Source organism: Leptosomus discolor, chromosome Z (genome assembly GCF_034619465.1).
Source record: "Leptosomus discolor isolate bLepDis1 chromosome Z, bLepDis1.hap2, whole genome shotgun sequence".
In the NCBI taxonomy this organism is placed as follows: Eukaryota; Metazoa; Chordata; class Aves; order Leptosomiformes; family Leptosomidae; genus Leptosomus; species Leptosomus discolor.
Window position 1 is genome coordinate 84922560 of NC_141419.1, and position 19652 is coordinate 84942211.

A 19652-nucleotide genomic window follows, 5' to 3' on the forward strand; every position below is an offset into this window, starting at 1 on the left:
AATAATAATAAAAAAAAGAGAACAGCCCATCTAGTTAATTCTTCTGCCCAGCAAGTGCATGTGTGTGGTGGATCAGATAGGTTTGACGGCAGGTGATGGGGGTCGGGGCTTTGCTCACACTCTGAAAGGGTTTTGATGATTGCAATTACTCACCCACGCTTTGACATAGCACACAATGAAAGACTACAATTAGACAACTATTATTCCTAACTGCTTATACCAATGATGTCCATACAAATGCAGCTCACTTTGTCATTGCATTATTCATACTTGAGGTGCATTTGTATATATGAGTTTGTGAAGGAAGAGGGGTGGCAGTTGTTTGTATTTGTGGCACTGTATAAATTATCTAGATTTATGCACACTGTCTCTGTAAATCTATATTCAAGCACACAGTTCTGTACATTTTTTTCCTGCCTGTATCTGCAGACTGGCACACATGGAGAGCAAGGGGATCCTTGAGATGGCACAGTGCAGTTCTCCTGGTCTGCACTCGGAGCCCACAGAAGGACCTACATCGACATTTCTGCGTTTTTCATGAAGCCCTGGCTGGGTATGTGCGAGACAGGGATGCTGTTTCCTGTCCTTAGCTTCTGTCTTTACAGGCTGTCTAATTCTTTGCACCGCGTTTCCCCTGCATTGCTGTGTGCTGAGCAGTGGCTTCTGGATATGGTCTTGTAACAAAGAGGTTTACTTTCACTGCAGAAGATTTTTAAACTGAGAGAAGATTAAGACAGAAGATTTTTAAACTGATTTTGAAACTGAAATTATTACCTCTGCTCAACAGACAAAAAACCCAGTGCTGCTGGCAAACTTTAAACGGGGAGCATGGGGACTTTCACTGAAATCAAAGCACACTGGCCATTGTAAGCCACTGGAGACTTTAGGATATAACTAAGTGTGGGGAGTTATTCTGGAATCATTAATTTCTAATAACTAATGTTAATAATGCTTAATAATAGGAGAAAGTAACAGCTAGCAAGAATATCCAAAGTCGATTAATCTAATTTGGGCTGCAGCAGTGTGACTGAAAAAAAAAGCACCAGACAGGGAATTAATTAAGAAAAGCTATTCCATGTTAAATGTACACTATACCTTAATCTGACTGAACGTATCTGTGTAGAAAGCCCTTTCGATTTATTTTATCCTGTGGTAAAGGGAATTCTAGTCAAATGTTGCCGAAAGGAGTTAAATCCCCAGTGGGACAAGGGCTCTCTGCTCTGCGTGGGAGCAGAGCTGCAGGATATGCTGGGGCCAGGTTTAGCCCTTGCTCTTGCCTTAGCTGTGAGCATAGCACTTCTCACTGTAGACACCAGCAAGACAATCACTGCATGAGTAATGTGTTGTTAGATTTATACAGCCTAACTTAGGTAGTGCGAAATCCAGAGGCACAAGGAAGTTTGCCCCAATTTTACAATCAATCATGTTTTTAATTGATTTACTGCTGCATCAGCAGGATGAAAACATCCATACAGCCCTGCAACACACTCATACCTCCTGCCATTAGACATTTTTTCATGAACATTTTTGAACTGTATTGAGAATTCATCCCCAGAAAGTCAGTCACGATGAAATGAAATCCAAGTGTACCCATTAATGACCAAATCATAAGGCACAAAATAATAAAAACAAGAGTAACAAACCTCTCCAGGTAATTGCATCTTTGTTAACGAAGCAAGTGATCAATAGACCACTGTTTGAAAGCGTTGCTTGCTTCGTGACTGCTTAGATGGAGACCTGAGTAACAGCAGCAGCCTGAAAAATATTGTGTCCTGAAAGTAGCTACTCTGTGAGAATTATTTGGGAATCATGAAAATTAGGAGATTTAGGAAGTCTTTTGCTGATGGCAACAACTTACAAACCTACAGATTTACTCTCCTAGAGAAGACAACACCCAACCTTCTCCAGCCCCTAAATTCTAGTTTGTGGTTTATCAGCAGGAAATAGCAATTTGGGTACCAACAGCAGTGAAGACCCATCAGACTGGGACCCCAGGGATGTGCTCAGCTGATCAGCTTGTGCTGACATCTGTGCTTCCATGGGTCCTTGTTGCAGTTAGAGGAGACAGGCCAGGGGAAAGCAGTAAAATCAACATACAGGGAGCCACAGCCAGGGATGATGTAAGGAACTGCAGCGGCTCATGCTGCTCCCTGAGTTGAGGGTCTCTCAGCCAGGGGTTTCTCCTCTCACAGGAAGAGAAGGGAGAAGGAGGAGGGCTGGGATGAGACACCAGACCATCTGTCTTACCTTTTGTCTGTCTGTCTTTCCACTTTCCTTTCATTAGTCTGTTTCACCAGGGAGCCAGCTGTGGAGGTTTCCTAACACACATGCATTTGGCCTGAGTCAAGGCAGTTCCTTGTTGTAAGGCTCTGGAGCTTTCCTTTGGGAAGCTGGAGTTGTTAATAGCATCCCTGGCTTTCTCAGCTTTCAGGGTCGACGCATCAGGTGGCACGGCTGGTCACCATTTCTAAATGTCAAGTGGGAAGCAGGGAGGCCACCCGTGAGGGTTCAGGGCCAGGTAGATATACTTTGCTCCCTGGTGTCTCGTAAGCTGTCCAGCCACAGATGTCCCTGAGACCTAACAAAGTGGTGACACCCCTGCTGCAGGATATATATCCTGAGGGTGGATACACAGCAGAGCGGAGAGGGGATTTGCAGTAATATTTTTGCGCCAGTACAGGATGGAAGTAGCTGACTGGGGTTGCTGGCCTGGGCTTGCTTTGGCAAAGCAGATGTCACTCCATACAGTAGCACCCCGCTGGTCCTGCTTCCTGCCCTGCATGTTTTTCAACAGCACTTCGCTTTTACAGTGATGGGAGCGGAGCTCTGTAAAATACCTGTCTATCCATCTAAAAAGCAATGCACCATGTTTTCAATGCTGATGCCTAACTACAAGTGAAATACCTGCTGTGAGGGCCTGCTCCACAAGAAGGAAACTTCCAAGCTAAATTCCCCAGCACGCGGGAAATAAGGCTTTGCTAGGTGAAACTTTGTCAGCAAAAAACTTATCCCAAGCATCCAGATCTGCAAGCCACATGTGAGCAAGGGCACTCATTCCCCAAACTGACTGCTGTGATAGGTGTTTTCCTGTCTCAGTGAACCCTTTTGGCTTTCCGAGACCTGAGCATGGGAGTTCTCCATGGGAGGAAAGGAACTGCCATAGCAAATGATACCTTGGACCTGGAGCAGCTTATGGGCATCACAGTCTGTACCCCAGCATTATACACTTTATTTTAGAGATTAAGGTCCCAGCACTTAAGCCGGGTGTGTTAGTCTTAAACACAAGAGCAGCTCTGTCAGCTTTGGGGAAACGGCGCAGGACTTAAACTATGCATATGTTTAAGCACCTGGCATATGAGCGTTTCTTTCTAGTGAACTTCTCTCTCCCCTGGGCTTAATTTCAACTCCTTCCACTTTATAGTCTGTGGCCTGTGCTCTAAATTCAGATAGCCAGGGAACAGATTTTTAAAAAATACTTTCTGCTTGAAATATTGCAAGTAAAGAGCAGGTGAGAATATATATCAGTTAAATGCTTTTTTAAAGGCATATATGACATGACACAACACATTGGATTCTAAAATTAAGTACAGTAGCAAGGAACCCCCAGCTGGAATTTCCTAAAATATGTCTTTCCTCCTCTGAAACCACTTTTAATTTTAAGTGCTGACTTTCCTGACCCAGAATAAAGTTACAGGCAATGTTTACTAGCCAGCATAGGAGGGAATTGCTCCCTTATTGCATTCCAAGCGTGCAAGCCACTGAAAATCAATATAACAAAGTAGGAAAGAAAGAATAAGAGCATGCCCACTCGTCTCCCCCCCTCCACACGCACAGACAGACACATCCGTAGACCTGTCTCTTTCCTCCCCACCATGACAGGTAATGGCCCTCTCTAACCTTAGCGGCTGGCAGTGAAGAAAGACAAAGTTTGTCACATTGTTTCTGAGCAGTAAGTTGAACAGCTAGGTCACCTCCGATTTTTAGCTAGTCCGTCAAGGCTACCTTTCCATGAGTAGCACACAGCTGCCATTCCACAACAAATAGTGAAATGATGAGTCCATGTCACTGTAGAGGACACCATCTAAACTCGTGGTATCCCCTTCAGTTCAGTAACATGATGGGAGATGACAGGGACATGAGACGGGGCTGATGTGAGGCAGGAATCTCCATAACAGGTCTCCTTGTGGAGGCGACGAGGGGCTGACCTCTGGACATTTCAGAGACACAGGGAGCCGTGAAGAGGTATAAGGTCATGTCTAAAAACTGCTACTCCAGGGCAGGGGGCTGGAGGAAGGAGGCTGATTACTACTTGACGCCAGAGCCTGAAGGCAGACAAGATGCTGGAGGAGCAGCAGTGATCCAGGAGACATTTTCCAGATGTCTTGCTTTCTTAACACACTTGATGTTGAGGCAGGAGGAAGAGGAGAAAAAGGAGGAAAGGAGGAATGATTCCCTTGTCAATTGTGCATCAGCTGCTAAACTTTATGCAGAAAAGCTGCACTGCTTTTAAAAGAGGTCGGACCTTGTCTTTGGTAACGAGGATCCTTTTGATTCCTGTGTGCCTTGCAAACTTGTTTGTGAGAGAAACACATGGTCCTGTCTGCTGCTTTGGGGTTTTATTTAAGTGCTGCTCTTTCAATGCCAAAACAGAGGTCCAGTGAAAAAGCGATACTCCCCTGTCTCCCAATGGCATGGTCTAACTGGGGACTCTGCTTTTTAAGAAGAGATTCTGTTTACTGGAGGGGGCCTGAAAATGTTTTTGACCCATGGTGGAGCGCAAGGTGGTTGTCTTGTGAACCAGACATCAGCTGCAGGGTTAGCAGCAATCACTGGGTGCTGAAATTTGTCACGTGTGGGAAGTTAATATAAGTGGCTCTGCCATCTCAAAAGTCTTTGTGCCACATAAAGCTTTTCTTTCCCTGGTAATGCAGGAGAAGGAGAAGAGAAACATAGAACCCTGATTATCTGGCACTGTCAACTGAAGACTGACCCAAGATGAAGTCTCTGTATGATCAGCAAACCTGCCCTATCCTGAGTGTCTCAGATATGCCCATAAAATGCGTCCCAGCACACATCTCTAAACGACACAGTCTCTGCCAGTCCTCAGCGGCCATAGTCTTGCCTACAGCCTGACAACTTTATCACCCTCTCCCTCCCTCCTGCTCGCTCTCACTCATCCTTTGGTGCATGGAGTATTCAGGGTGATGGCTAGTGCCAATGTTAATGGGAATATCACTTGGAGGCTGCTGGAGGGAATCAGGGGCTCTGTCTTCCCAGGCCATCACTGCTTTGCAAGCTCTGGCTCTCACCTTTAATGTGGAGTCAGCTTTCTTGGCACATGGAGGATTCACCCTGTGGGATACTTTGCTGACTTTTCTCTTCACCTTGACTCAGACATGCACAATAGAAATAGCAGCTGTGGACTCCTATGGTTTCAGACCCTGCCCTGTTTCAATTAGAGAGACACATGGGTTTGCAGAGGAGGCTTTCAAGGAGGATGTGTGGGTTTCCTTTTGTGTCTTAACACATTTAAAAAAAGAGTTGCACTGAGCTACCTGTTTCACCTGAGCACCTCCAAGCACCTGGCAGGCAGTCAGTGGTTCTGTTACTCTCCCTAGTCTGATGGGGGAGCACTAAGTGCACTCAAAGTGCATCACTGCCCCTTCACACTGGTCATACTGACACAAAACGGCTGCATATTGGCAAAATCCATCCCCACTCCTTTGCAGTGAGTTCTCCCAGCAGAAGGACTTGGGGACAACACCAAGGGGTAAAGGGCCTCGCTGAGTGGAAGTGATGTTCGAAAGGCAGAATGCGTCTCACCTCTATTTCACCCCACCCTGGTAACTGGATAACTCTGTGCAGACTGGAGCATGGCTGTTACAATGACAAGGTCACCTTTGTGAACAGCTCAGCTCTGGGGCTGGGGAGCAGGTGACCCTTTGGCAGTGAAGAACATTCTCCCAAGGTCTGCAGGGAAGTAGTATCTCCCAGTTATCCTGCTCCAGCCTCTAGGCAACACCTTTCCAGCCCAGGTACATCACAGTCAGGAACGTGTGGAGCTGGGCAGAAGCTAATTTGGGCCCCCAGTACCTCCTGCTGCTGCATAGGAGATGGGAAATAGCTGGGAGGGCAGTAGGTGATGCCTGACAGCTGAGCAGCCCTTGATGGGCGTGCTCATGCCACAGCATACTCAGCCTTAGGATATTCTTGTGTCCTGGAAAGTCTCTCAGAAGCACCCAGCACAACCCGAGAAGCACACCGTCACCTGAAAGATGAAGTCACTTCCAGTTTTTCAGCTTTTGTTACTGAAGCAAGGGTCTTCTCCCTGCCCTGCTCCTCCGTCTTCTTTACTAGGCTGGAGGGAAATGGTGTAATCACCTGCCACAATGAGCACCATCCTTGCCCAGGGGAGAGAGGAAGCAGAGGAGATGCTACCTGCAAAGACTGGGAGCTAGGGTAAACTCAGAATTTTTTTGAAAAGTAGAGAGAATTAGTTTTGTGTTTAGTTGGTCTTCCTTATTTCTTTTTGTCTTTAAAGGATTTATATGAAATTGTTCTAAAAAAAAAGTCAAGCTAGCATCTTCCCTGAGACACTTGCCACTTGGTCCTGGGAAAAGGCTGCGTGCTCTGCAGCCTCCCACAAGGAATGTAACCAGCTATGAGGGGTAATGCCTGCTAGAGGGTTGCAGCAATGATAGGGCTTAGAAACCAATCAAGATTTTCACAGCAATCTCAAGCTGTTTGAGGCCTTGCCCTCTGCTGTCATGTGCACACTTGAGATATTTTTTCTTTCTTGTTCAATAAATCCCCGGTTTTCTAGACCTCAGGAGTGTACCAAAGTTTGAAAGTGACCCAAGTTCAAGCTAAAGGCTCAGCAGGAGACAAATAAAGGAACCTCAAATCTATTATTAAATAAGTAAAACCTCATGACATCTTTAGGTCTGACTTACATTTTCTGAGTCCTTGAAGTTGCTAATAAACACCAAGAAAATGGCTGGAGCTTTGATCTTCACCTCTGATAATACTTGGGAAAATATTCAGAAATATATTCATCAACAGTTAGAGAATTTGGAAAATTCTTGTATACAGGAGGGGTTTTGTAAAGTCAGGCTTTACTGGGTTTGTGTGGCAAGGTTTTGGTGGAGGGGGTGTCTTCAGGGGTGGTTGCTGTGAGAAGATGCCGTAAGCTTCCCCCATGTCTGATAGAGCCAAGAGAGACCCACTGCTGGCCAAGGCCAAGCCAATCAGCGATAATGGTAGCACCTCTGTGATAACATATTTAAGAAGGGGAGGAATCTGCTGTGCAACAGCAGCCAGAAAGAGGAGCGAGAATATGTGAGAGAAACATTTCTACAGACACCATGGTCAGTGAAGAAGGAGGGGGAGGAGGTGCCTCAGGCACTGGAGCAGAGATTTCCCTGAAGCCCATGGTGAAGACCATGGTGAGGCAGGCTGTCCCCCTGCAGCCCATGGAGGTTAACAATGGAGCAGATATCCCCCTGCAGAATGTGGAGGACCCTACACTGGAACAGGTGGATGCACCTGAAGGAGGCTGTGACCCTGTGGGAGGCTGGCGCTGGAGCAGGTTCCTGGCAGGACCTGTGGCCCCGTGGAGAGAGGAGCCCATGGTGGAGCAGGTTTGCTGGCAGGACTTGTGACCCTGCAGGAGGCCCATGCTGGAGCAGTCTGTTCTTGAAGGGCTGCACCCTGTGGAGGGGGCCCACATTGGAGCAGTTTGTGAAGAACTGCAGCCTGTGGGAAGGACCCACGCTGGGGAACTTTGTGGATGACTGTCTCCCATGGGAGGGACCCGCTTTGTAGCAGGGGAAGAGCATGAGGGATCCTCCTCCTGAAGAGGAAGGAGCAGCAGAGACAACGTGTGATGAACTGACTGTAACCCCCATTCCCCATCCCCCTGTGCTGCTGGCGGGGAGGAGGGGGAGAAAATCAGGATTGAAGTTGAGCATGGGAAGAAGGGAGGGGTGGGGGGAAGGTGTTTTAATATTTGATTTTTATTTCTCATTACTGTTTTCTGATTTGATTGGTAATAAATGAAACTAATTTCTCCAAGTTGAGTCTGTTTTGTCTGTGATGGTAATCGGCGAGTGATATGTCGCTGTCCTTATCTCGACCCACAAGCCTTTAGTTGTATTTTTTCTCCCACCCTGTCCAGTTGAGGAGGGGGAGTGACAGGAGTCGGCACCTGGTGTCCAGCCACTGCCAACCCACCACACAGGCTTAGAAGCAGGTATAGTTTTTCATATCTCTAACATTGAGTCAGTCAGAAAGGGAAAGAGAGGAGTCTTAGGCAGAAAGTTTGTATTCAAGAGAGTAGCTTTTCCCCAAAACACAGCTCTCCTTATCATTATTATTTCACCTATTGACCACTGATTTAAAAAAAACCTTCTTCTCATAGTCTTCAACACTACTTTACCCTGCAATCCACTTTCTGAAATGTCCTAAATAAAATGCATAGTCATGGTCATATATAACCTTGACCTACAGATATTCAAAATATAGCTCCTAGTCAGAATATACTCCCTGAAGGGTAGGATAAATTTAACCAAGCAGTCCTCCTGACCGGTTCTCAACACAGACCGACACCAGTTTCACTATAGATATCCTAAGGAACATGTTGTAAAGTAATCATGGCCAAATGCAAACTCTGAGAGTCCATGAAATGACTTTCAGCTTGCTGAAGTATTTTGCACATATTAATTAAACTTTAGATCACCTGGCTTAAATCAGAATAGCAGAACTACTTCAAAACTAACTTTGAAGTTTGCCTGCTGTGAGCAGGAGGCTGGACTGCACGTCCTCCAGAGGTCCATTCTAACCAAAATTACACAATTTAATGAAAACAGCACAAAACTATTGTAACCTAGAAAGTTGATTGCTGAGACAGAAAGAGACATTGGGAGCTTCTAACCACAGGCCACGTTATTCTGCAACAGCTAGAGGCTGAGCACCATAGTCCTGCCTCACTGTCGGCCGTCCTCATCGTTCAAATGCCAGACAGTGCCCCCAACATGAGCCTGGGGACACGAGCTGTCTCTCTGCTGAACAATTGCATTACTTTCAGAGGAATTAAAAGCATGAAGTGTTTGAAGGTCTCTCTGTCTGAGCAGATTTGCATGACTAGTTCTGTTAGCAATCGCGCATCTCTGGCACGCCTGGGTAGTTAGACGCTCTTCAAAGATTTGCAGTGGGCAGTTTTAGCCATGCATCTTTTCATCTTTTATAGCTAGACTCCTTATGTCGGAGCCATTAGCAATATCTCTAAACTCCCTTTCAATCATGTTTTACGGTGCCTGTTCAGTGCATTGAGGTACCTTTTATGGTTGAGATGACACTTTCATTATAAGCTGCTGTTTTCAGTGGTTTATAACTTTTCCCCAAAATTACCTTTGGGGGTTGAAATTTTCTCACGCTTTCTTATTCACAGACCAGCAGTGAATTTATTTAGAAAGTTGGAAGATAATCTCCGCAGCTATTTTTGAGTTATCAAAACTTAGGGGAAAAAAAAAAAAACAAAGAAAAAGAAAACCCTATTTTTGATTGTTAAAACCAAAAAGTACGCATGTATTTGCAGCATCCTGTAATACAAAAAACTGCAGTGAATGCAGGCTCCATGAGACACCTGTTTATTGTAATTGAATTTGGGTAAAGAAAAAAAAACTAAGCACAATGAGAAATTGTAAACCGTGCAGATACAGTGCAATCCTAACAGTAAGAAATGGTAACTGTGTTTATGGTTACTGGAGGTCGAAGGACCTTTTTTCTGGCTTCAGCATTTTGGGTTTCCTGAGCTTTGTGCAGTAGGCCCTTACTACAGCATCAATAAACACCTTTTGAATTTATAAGCCAAATAGTCATAGCCACTCAACAAGTACCTAGGCAAATGCAACTAAGGCATCCACTGTTCTGAAGGTATTTGCTCACTTTTCAGTACGTGTGTGTTCCAGCTGGTCCTTGATAATCCTTGTTGATGCCAATTATTTTCAGACTTTATTTTGACTGAAGAACAGTAGTCACAGTCTGGGCATATGCTGCTTCCAATTGTGTCTACTTTCCTTCTCAGGGAAAGAAAATGAATATTGTCTTGCTTTCTTCTCAGTGCTTAAACCTGTTCTTTGGATATGTTTGCTTGCCTATGTGACAGAGGCTTTCATCTGAAGAGCAAAACACTGTCAGAGTGAGGCTTCTGGGCAAGATGGACATCTGCTTTGATGTAAAGTGGAATAATCTTCACAACAAATAGGTAGATATTATGGCCACTGCAAATCTACCTGGGTTTCTTTTAGGCATATATCAGGAGGAAAATAAATATGGAGACGGATTCAGTTTAGATTATTCTCCATGGATCTGCTCCAATGTTGGCTCCAGCCAGTGGGTCCCTTTTCATTGGCTTTAATGGCTTTCCAATCAGGCTCTAGGGTCTGATTTTATGTTCAATGACCCGGTTGTTCATGATGAGGTTTCAGCAATTTCAAAGTAAGTGGAGTTGCCAAACAGTTTTAGATATAAATGGTTCACTTCCCTCATAAATTTTACAAAAGCAGCTCCACCTACAGGATCCTTAAAATTAGCAAGAATTAAGCAACTCCTGCAAAAGGGGCTATGAAGGCTTCCTTGAGCTTTTAAAATTTGCATTAGCCTTCTGTTAGGATTCCCCTGTGAATTTTAACCTGTGCAGGACTGTCTTAAATAGCATCTCCTCCAGACCTGCAATAGTATATCTCTAATACAACTAAACCCAGAAATAGCCACATTAAGTCTAATATTCTAATTCAGGGAACTCTGCACTATACCCCTTTTGAGCAAGTACATAACTACAACTACCTTATTTTAATTTTCAATGCAATGAAACCTGAGCAAACACACTTGCTTAAATATTAGGCAGAGCTGAGTGGTCTCGGCAGGCTGATCCAAACTGAATGAAGCAAAGTCTTTCCTCCCAAATCAGAGGTCACAAATAAGATGACAGTTTCTCCTTAAAAGGCAAGTTACTTCATCCTGCAGTATGATATGCTGTATTTAACACTTCATTTTAAGCTGCTTTGAGCTCAAATGAATATAAATACCCAATGGTCATTCTCTTTATTAAACTGGAGCTACACAAAGGACTAATAATCTGGTTGTCTTGTTGTTCAGTCTAATTATAGTAGGGAGTGTGAGGAATCCCATGTGCCTCCTAACTTTGGATGAAAATAATTAGTCTGCAGGTTTCCTTTTTTGGCTTTTATTATTATCATCATTATTGCAATTAATAAACTTCATCTTCCACTGCCACAGTCTACCGAAGTGCACACTGCAAACCAGGCGAGAAAAGGGAAATGAGGTATTCTGTCTTTTTCATGTGATTTCTGTCTTCTTGCTTTTTGGATAAGATTTGTTTTGTATATCAGGGCAGTGAGCTCAAAGGCTATATCCTGGAGAAGGATATTAGAACAAAATACTCAAAAATGTTTTTGGTAATGGAGGCTGCTGTCAACATTTCTCAAGAACAGGCCAACCGCAAACCTTGAAGAGGGGCCCTAGGGAATGATTTATAGTATGGACTGATACAGTAAACGCGATTTGTTTTAATTAAGGCGATGGCTTATTGCATAATTCACATTGCGCGGGCTGAAATGACCGCACCAGGCAGTTTTGGAGAATTACAAGCTGTTCTCATAAATTCCATTAACTGTAATGCAGCAAATATTGCAGGAAGCAGAGTTTCATCAAGAAACATAAATGCAACATTCCTACTTCTCAGAAGTTTACAGCAAAACTAATTCTGCAATATGTCTTCAGTTTTTAGCTTCCATATATTATGAAGTACAGTTTTTCACTCCCTTTCCCTGATACACTTAACAAACCTGCAAGTACGGTCAGCATTCAAAACACCCAGCCACATCCTTAAGTAGCAGCAAACAGCTTGGTGCAAAGGAGGCAAATGTATTCCCAAGCTCATCCAGCTCATCATGGTCCCTAGACCTGCAGAAGTTGTTACACTGATGTACTGCAGCCTACAAGGCACCGATAATAATATAATTTTGCAAAGTGGTCGTTGTTTTTATTTGGGAGAGGGTCTCCAGCACAACCTGAGGTTCCTGTGCTCTTCAGAATGAGCACACCAAGTTGATTCATTCCAGCTTTGGCTTTGGCTTTGTTGTACTCTCAAGTTTAGTAGCCCTCAAAAAAACCCCATGCGATTGTGGAATTAAAAAGTAAGTTGTGAAATCATGAAACAGAAATACAATTGAACGTAATTAAATTTGCGTGGGTCAGCCTAATATTGGTATTGTCAAATGTCTTCAGAGACAATTTTTTTATATTTACCTTCTTTTAATTTCACTTTGTACTTCTAAGATAAACATAAATAAATATACTGTCCAGCATATATATGGTATAGTGTATACATAGAGAGAGTATTGTATTATATGTAATATGAATAGAGCTAGAAAGAACCTAGGGATCTGGAAAAGAAGGGTGCCATTTAGTTGTTAAATACTTACTATTTCAAATGAATCACTCATTGCACTTCAGTTACTCCAGTCCCAGAAAACTGAAAAAATCTTATACTTGAAAGAAAACAACAACAAACATCTTACCATGTTAGTGAGGTAATTAAAGAGAAGGAAAAAAAGAAGAAAGATCTCAGATCAGCACCGGAATTCATGATCAGACATAACCATAGTATGTATTTCCTCAGTGAAATAGTGATAACCCAAATAGATGTGAGAATCTGATTCCTAATACCCTGTCATGGATTTAGCTCACGTAACACCAGCTACCTAAAACTTACATGTCTATTGTGTCTATAGGCAATAGCTGTAGGATTCCTGAAATCTATTTACAATCTGAGGATAGGGTTTTAAAACAAACAGGGTGAGCCACCCATGCTAGCCAACAGAGAAGTGAATTTAGATGTGACCTGCTTCCATTCTACTGCATGACGTTTGTGGCAGAAAAAAAGCAGTGGAGTACATGTTGGACTATCTGAATCGCTCTTTGTGAAACAAACCAACACAGCTTAGTGAAGCTGAAATTTCCACCTTGTCCGGGCATCCAGTGGCATTGCCAGCCCAACACCATCTGGCAGTGGTGCTCTACGGGCACATTCATCAATTGCCTTCTGCCAGGGGTAACTGGGTCACTCCAGAGCCAGCCCCAGGACTCTCCAGCAGACGGACAGCATTGACAGATGGAGAGCTTGACTTCAACACACCTTTGAGTCTACATCTGTGTAAACAAAATTATTTCAAATGAAAATGATAGGCTTGTAATGCTTATGTTCGGCTTCAGCTTCTTCTTACAACTGGCTAATGAAACAACCCAACTTAGTGTGTTGCTTCTTCTTTCAGTGCTTGCCTTATTTATTTATTTTTTTGTCTGCTGGAGGACGCGGACCTCTTCTCTGTTTGGACAGTGCCACAATCTCAGTTTGAGGAGGAATAAGAGGCAGATTTAGGTGCTGCCCAGTTACAGAGGAATATCAATTTATAATAAGTTGGTGGTTGTGCTCTTTCCTTCCACTCCCACTCTGCTGCCTGCGATGTTGTGTTATCAGTTTGCCTCCTGTTCTTTCTTTTGGAGCATCGTAAATATAACAGCAAGCCAGAGCTGGTTTTGAGCAAAGTTCCTCACTGCATTATACATGAGTTTGGAAACAAGAGGAGTTTGTTCTGAATTCCACTTAGCCTCATGAACTTTTGCAGGTGAATTTCAGGCCTATTTGGCTGGCTAAAGCTGAAGTTTGAATTATTGAAACAACAGGGGGGCTCTTTGGATCTCTTCTGCCAGGAAGGCTGAGGGAGACAGCATTTTATTTTCAGCCTTATTAAAACTTCTCTATAGAGAGGAAGTCGATCTTTTCAATTGCTCTTAATCTCCAGAGAAATCTCCCACTGATCCCTAAAATGCCGAACTTGCAATCCTGGAGCAGTTTTTAAGCTGCAGCCCTGGAATGTTTCTAATGTTTCCAATACTGCTTAAATGCATCTCCCTTTGCCGATTACCCTGCTGTGGCTGGGTGCTGCCAAAGCCTACTGTGGTGTTAATTTGCACAAAGACACTACTTGTTGTCCACAGACTTCTGGGACCGCCTGTGCCAACCTATGCTAAATGCTGGACTCTGAGATCCCGGGTATTGGGTAGGGATGCTGAAGTATGACACTGCAACACAATTTCAGGTCTTTGACCCTCAGAAATAAGACTTGTCTTGCCTAACTCTGGGAATGGGATTCAGCTCCAGCCTTTGCACATCTACGTTGGACAAATGTCTTTGTTTTTATGCGGCTGTCTCCAGGTTTTGACAGACAGATTAGCCACATGTCCTACTGCAAGGTGTCATGTTTGTCTGCAAACTGCTGTCTGGACAGGACCCCCTGAGCTCAGGCGGATGAACGGGCAGAAAGACAAACAAGCGGCACTCCTGGGAGAGGCTGGGAACTGTGAGAAAACTTTCCGTGATGTGGATAGGATTTGTCTCCTGCCTGTGAGCCGGTGAGCGGGGCTGAGGCAGAGACTCTGCTGGGATGAGATGTTCCGCCTGAGGGGATGGAAATGGGGGAGGAAAGGAGGGGAGGGAGAGTTGTCAGCATCTGGATCAAAATGAGACAAAAGACAACATCCCGTCCAGTAATCTGAAGGCATCAGCTGAGTCGTACCTGCTCTTTTAACGTGCGCTGTTTAAAGATGATGAGCGTGAGATTAACAGTCTTTGTTTTCAGATCTTAGCTGCCTCCATTCCCTGGCCTGAAGTGATTCTTTATCTCAATTGCCAGCTTTGCATGTCATTCACTTCAACTTAATCGCAAGGATCCACAAATCAAGCGATTTCAGGCTGGGGGCTCTGCCTTACAAAGCCTTTGGACGTCAGCAAATAGGATTTTCTTGCACTTCCTCATGGACGTAACAAAGACATTTGCTCTCAGTTTACAGAATTTACATAGTGCAGTTTGGGCATTTCACAGTGCTGTTTGCGTGAGGAACCTTTTGAAGTCAGAGAGCTCGGATGACCTATATGAATATCTATTTATACTGCATATACAAGTTGCATCCAGGTTGGAAAGCTCCTAATTTAATGATCAAGAAATGAAACCAGTTTCAGAGTCAAGATCCTCAGCTGATCTGGATGAGTGGAAATCTTGCACGCTTAAAGGTCACACAAAGAATTACACCAATAGAAAATGACATCCTAATATTAAGTTATTAAACTGTGTTATTGTAAAGCATGCACCATGATTGCTGCGTATATCCTCAGATCTTCATGCAAAATAGCCAGCACACCTCCGTGCGCATCGTTTACCAGAACATTGAAATGTGGGAGAAAACCTCCTTCTGAGAACATTGTCAAGAATGACTCAGTTGCCTCTCAGTAGTCATCGTACAATAAGAGCACTTTAATAAAATATGAAAACACAAGGCACATAGCTGGCTGAGAATTTGTGGGGTTTTTTGTCAGTTACTGTATTCAAGAAAGGAGAACTTTGTGTGAAAATTTAAATCATGTGTGATTTTAGATCAAGGAACACTGACTAGTCTTAACTAAAAATACTGCCCTTCTTGGAGCAAATGTCTGATCCTGGGTCAAAGTGCAATTGTTGGTGAATTCTTGTTTCAAAGTGTTATTTAAATTTTTGTCTAAAGCTTGACCTGATTTCTAAAAGGGCATAAATGGGTTAAATAACTCCCACATTAAACAGAAATGTATATTTCATGTAAAAAGTACATTTTGGGTTCACCCAAAATTAAAAAAAAAAAAAGAAAAAGAAAAAGACAGACTTGCTCTAGAGAGCACTCTCTAATGTTCACGGGATTCATATCATTTTAGCAGAAATATAAGCAGAGAGATGTAAACCACAAAGACTTTCAGGCCTTCTGATCCAGCATCATTACGTATCCAGCAGAGATCAATGCCTCAAAGAAAAGTGTAAAATCCCCTGAAATGCCCCATTAAAGACTATACATTTGATAACGATTAGTATATGGATGTCTGAGGTTCCACCTCTTCTTCTTATTATTAGCTCTATCTAATATGATGTTCCCCATACAGGCTGCTTGGATCACATGAATTTGTGCAGAATTGCGCTGGAGGAAAGCAGAGAAGACATCTATATCCCAAAAAGATGGAGGGCTCTTTGCTATCTATCCAGTGGATGCCCTATTCTTTTTTCAGGATTAACCTCTCTTACCTAAAACCCGAGTTCCTTCTGGGGGAGTTGTGGCAATGCTTTGCACCAGCATAACCGAGTTTTTAGAGCAGGATGCAAAGCATGGTTTCGTAGCCAGTTGCTGTGGTTGTGTACATGTGTGTATAGATAGGCATAATGGACCCTTCAAATTGGAATTTGGCTCTGGAAAAGGTGTTAACTATTGCAGCCTTCCCCAAAGTGCCATGTTATCTATAATGGCCACACACTTATGGTTATACAGGCCTTAGGTTGTGCCAAGGAATTAGGCACTGAGCTGTTTCACTGGAGCTATGAAAACTGCTTTCTACAAAGTTGGAAGCTTCATTGTTTGTAATCATCTGAGATCAAAGATAGAGAAGGTGGGTTTGTTGCTGCTTCTTAATGTCTTGGAGAGTCCTGGTGTTTTACTTCAGATAGGTTGATTTGTCTGTCTCTGTTGACATGCAAATAGCTTGTCAGAACCCTTACTATGCTGTGTAAATGAATGAAGGGATGATACAGGGAACTTCTGTCAGGATGAGAAAGCCCAGTGGGTCTTTTCCAGCCCCAGCACCTCTCTCATGGATACTGGATTGGGTGTGGAAGAGGAGGCATAACAGTTATTTATGTGGATCTATGGGAATTAAAACATCCCTGCTCTATCCAGAGCTTTAAAGAAACAGCTTTCTTTAGGAAAGAACTTGTTCTTCTTAAGGAAGAACTTGTTTGTCGAGAGAAGCTGTGAGGTTCCCAGGATGCCTTTCCCCAGGACCAATACAACCATGAGGAAGACAATCTCACCCCAGGCTGACTAACCCTTCAAAACAGAAGCAGACACAGAGAAAGGTGGGAACAGAGATGCTTTGCAATTGCCTCATTTCTGCATGCACATCCTATGTTCCCTGGGAGAAGGATGTCAATCCTTTTCTTCTCTTTTTCCCTTGGTGAGTGATAATTTGCCTCCTAGTGCAATAAATGTGGATGCAATCACCTTTCGTAACCGATCAAGTCTACAGGCCCCATTTCATGGCTGTTGAAATAAAAACAGTGGCATTGTTATGCCTCACTCTCCCCGCAGAGACAGCTGAAGCCTTGGTGGTCCCATCGCGCCATCGGGCTTGTCAGCATAAACCCACATCCCTCAGCAGTTTCCACTCACTCTATAACTGAAGCAAGCTGAGAAAAACTCATGTTTCCTAGATCAGAGTGGTTTTGCCAGACAATCTGAACATATTTGGGGTGACCTGTCCTGAAACCAATGCCTCCTGCTCTAAGCACACAGGTGCATTCATGGACACTACAGGAGAAGCTGCTGGCAGCTATCTTGAAGCTGTTACCATAAAAGAGACATCCCACTCTCTGAGGTGCAGAGCAGTCTGTCATGCAACTTTGCTGCATGTTTGCTTTTCCATATTAGCTTTAAGAAAAGGTAAAATTAAACACTACACAAGATGCAAACATGGAGACATGCTCAAACATACACATGCTGAGTGCAAAAATAGCTACACACACACATACGCACATGTACACAGTCCACGTTGCCAAAGCTGGTAATAAAGACCATTTTCTGAGGAGTTTGAATACCTCCTAGTGAGAAGCCTGTTTTGTCTTTCAGAAAAGTTGCTTTTCTTTTACAAATAAGGGCTATTCGTTTAAGCTGTTTTTTGAGGTGTCAAACATAAAAATGAGAGGAGATGTCAGTTGGGGCCCAGGGGGACGGGGAGGGGGAGACAGAGAGCCTGAAAAATGCTTCCGATGCAAGCGACTTGTTTAAGCAGAGAGCATGTTGCAGCCAACTGGATCTTTGAGAAAAAGATGAATTTCTGCCCATTCAAACATGAATAAGGTGAGATGAAGGGAGGGGGAAAACCCATGAAGGTGAAGAGCCTTTTTTTTTTCTTTCCCCAGTTGTGATGGATGATTTCAGCCTAAAGTACTGAGCCTCCCAGTGAAGAAAATATCTACAGTGATTTTGATAAATAAATGCTTAGACCTTGCAGTTGCCACCTTGATGTTGGAGAGAAAGAAGTTTATACTTCATAGTGAGGTTTTTTTGTACCAGGCACAGAAGGAGCAAGACTGGGACAGTCCTAACACTTCTGCATTAAGAGGAGGGACTTACTCTTGGGCATAATTTCCCACTGTTTTTTTCACTACACAGGAAAAACTGGAGCACCCAGAAAGACTGGTCTCTAAATAACAACAGGCAAATTTAAGATGGCATATGAGGCTGCCAAATGCTTGGAAAAGGGAAGGAAATGGGGCACATTGTCCTGCTGACCTCCAGTGTTGGCTTCTCTCTTTCGCTGTGTTTGTAGCATGATGTTATAGCCTGCATGGTTGCAGACAGCCTGCATGGAGCTGTGAGTAAGCATCTTTGGAGCAAAAATAAACTCCTAAACACCAAAATATTTGTTAGTGGAGACAGACACATTCATTCCTCACATGGATCAAGCTTGCAGGGTTTCTGAGGTGCAAAAGTTCCTTGTGGCTGCATTCACACATAACATAGGTCAAGACAGTTCCAGAACTTTTTGTTTCTTTCAGACTGTAGCCCCTTACTCAGAGGAGCTGTTTATCACCTCTTTCAAAATGTGGCTGCTTTTATGGCAGGGCATCAGGGGATGAGCTAAAAAGTATTGTAGTTCTGTATGGCTTTGCAGGAAAATAAAGAAAAATATTCGATCCCATTGCACCTATGATTGGCAAAACACAATAACCCAAGCTGGAGTATAGCTCAGATCATAAACTATAGACTGTACATGTGAAAAGAGAAGCCTTTGAAGCACTACCCAGGACTTTTGTTTTATACCCTAGCAATGTTCCCAGTGCTGCTCTCGAGAAGTGTGCTGGGAAGTGGTGTACAGTCATTCACCAACACTGATTTCTGTGGCAGCAGTGTTTCTCCCCCTGGAGCACTCCCAGTCCTGCCTTGGCCAGATGTAACTCTGCTTGGCTGACGAGATGTGAACAGATCAGAAGTGTCAAGCTATGTCTTAGAGAAAGCAGACTCCAGCATTTCTGTCAGGCCCTGAATTAGAAACAAACATTGCTAGATTCCCAACCCAATCTTCGTTGCAAAAAAAAAAAATGAAAATAATAATGAAAAAAATACATTCCTTAGCTTTCAGCATACTGGGCATCTGCTCTCATCACTTGTCCCCTTACTCCAGTTTCCAAAGCCCATTGAGACAGTACCACATCAGCACATGGGAAAGGGCAAATGAGGGCAAAGACATACTCAAGTGGAGCATATACCTACTCCTTTTATTCCCTTCCCCAGCATGGAGATTCTTGTTCAGGACAGCTGTGCTTCTACAAAAGACAGTTGTAAGTCCTCTGTTTCTGCCCAACAATGAAGGATTTGAGCCTGCTTAGTGTGAGTGTAGAGATACAGAGGACCAAATAAAAAAGGCTGAGCTAAATGGAGAACACAAACACATTTCCGAGCTACACTAATGAGAACATAACTAATATGTTACATAT

At 43.5% G+C, this 19652-nt stretch overlaps 1 protein-coding gene across 50 annotated transcripts in view; it reads right to left on the bottom strand.

The window, feature by feature from the left end:
• The window catches only part of CELF4 (CUGBP Elav-like family member 4), a 694695-nt gene that overhangs the window by 120111 nt on the left and 554932 nt on the right, over positions 1 to 19652 (bottom strand). For 10 of the 50 annotated variants that reach the window (XM_086480452.1, XM_086480430.1, XM_086480456.1 and 7 more), the window contains exons 4-5: positions 10837 to 10845; positions 7546 to 7563 (exon numbers count right to left, since the gene is read on the bottom strand). The exons of the other annotated variants lie outside the window; for them this stretch is intronic. In XM_086480452.1, coding sequence (XP_086336578.1) covers positions 7546 to 7563; positions 10837 to 10845 — 27 coding nt within the window. The remainder of the gene's footprint in view (positions 1 to 7545; positions 7564 to 10836; positions 10846 to 19652) is intronic. 50 annotated transcript variants of the gene reach the window in all.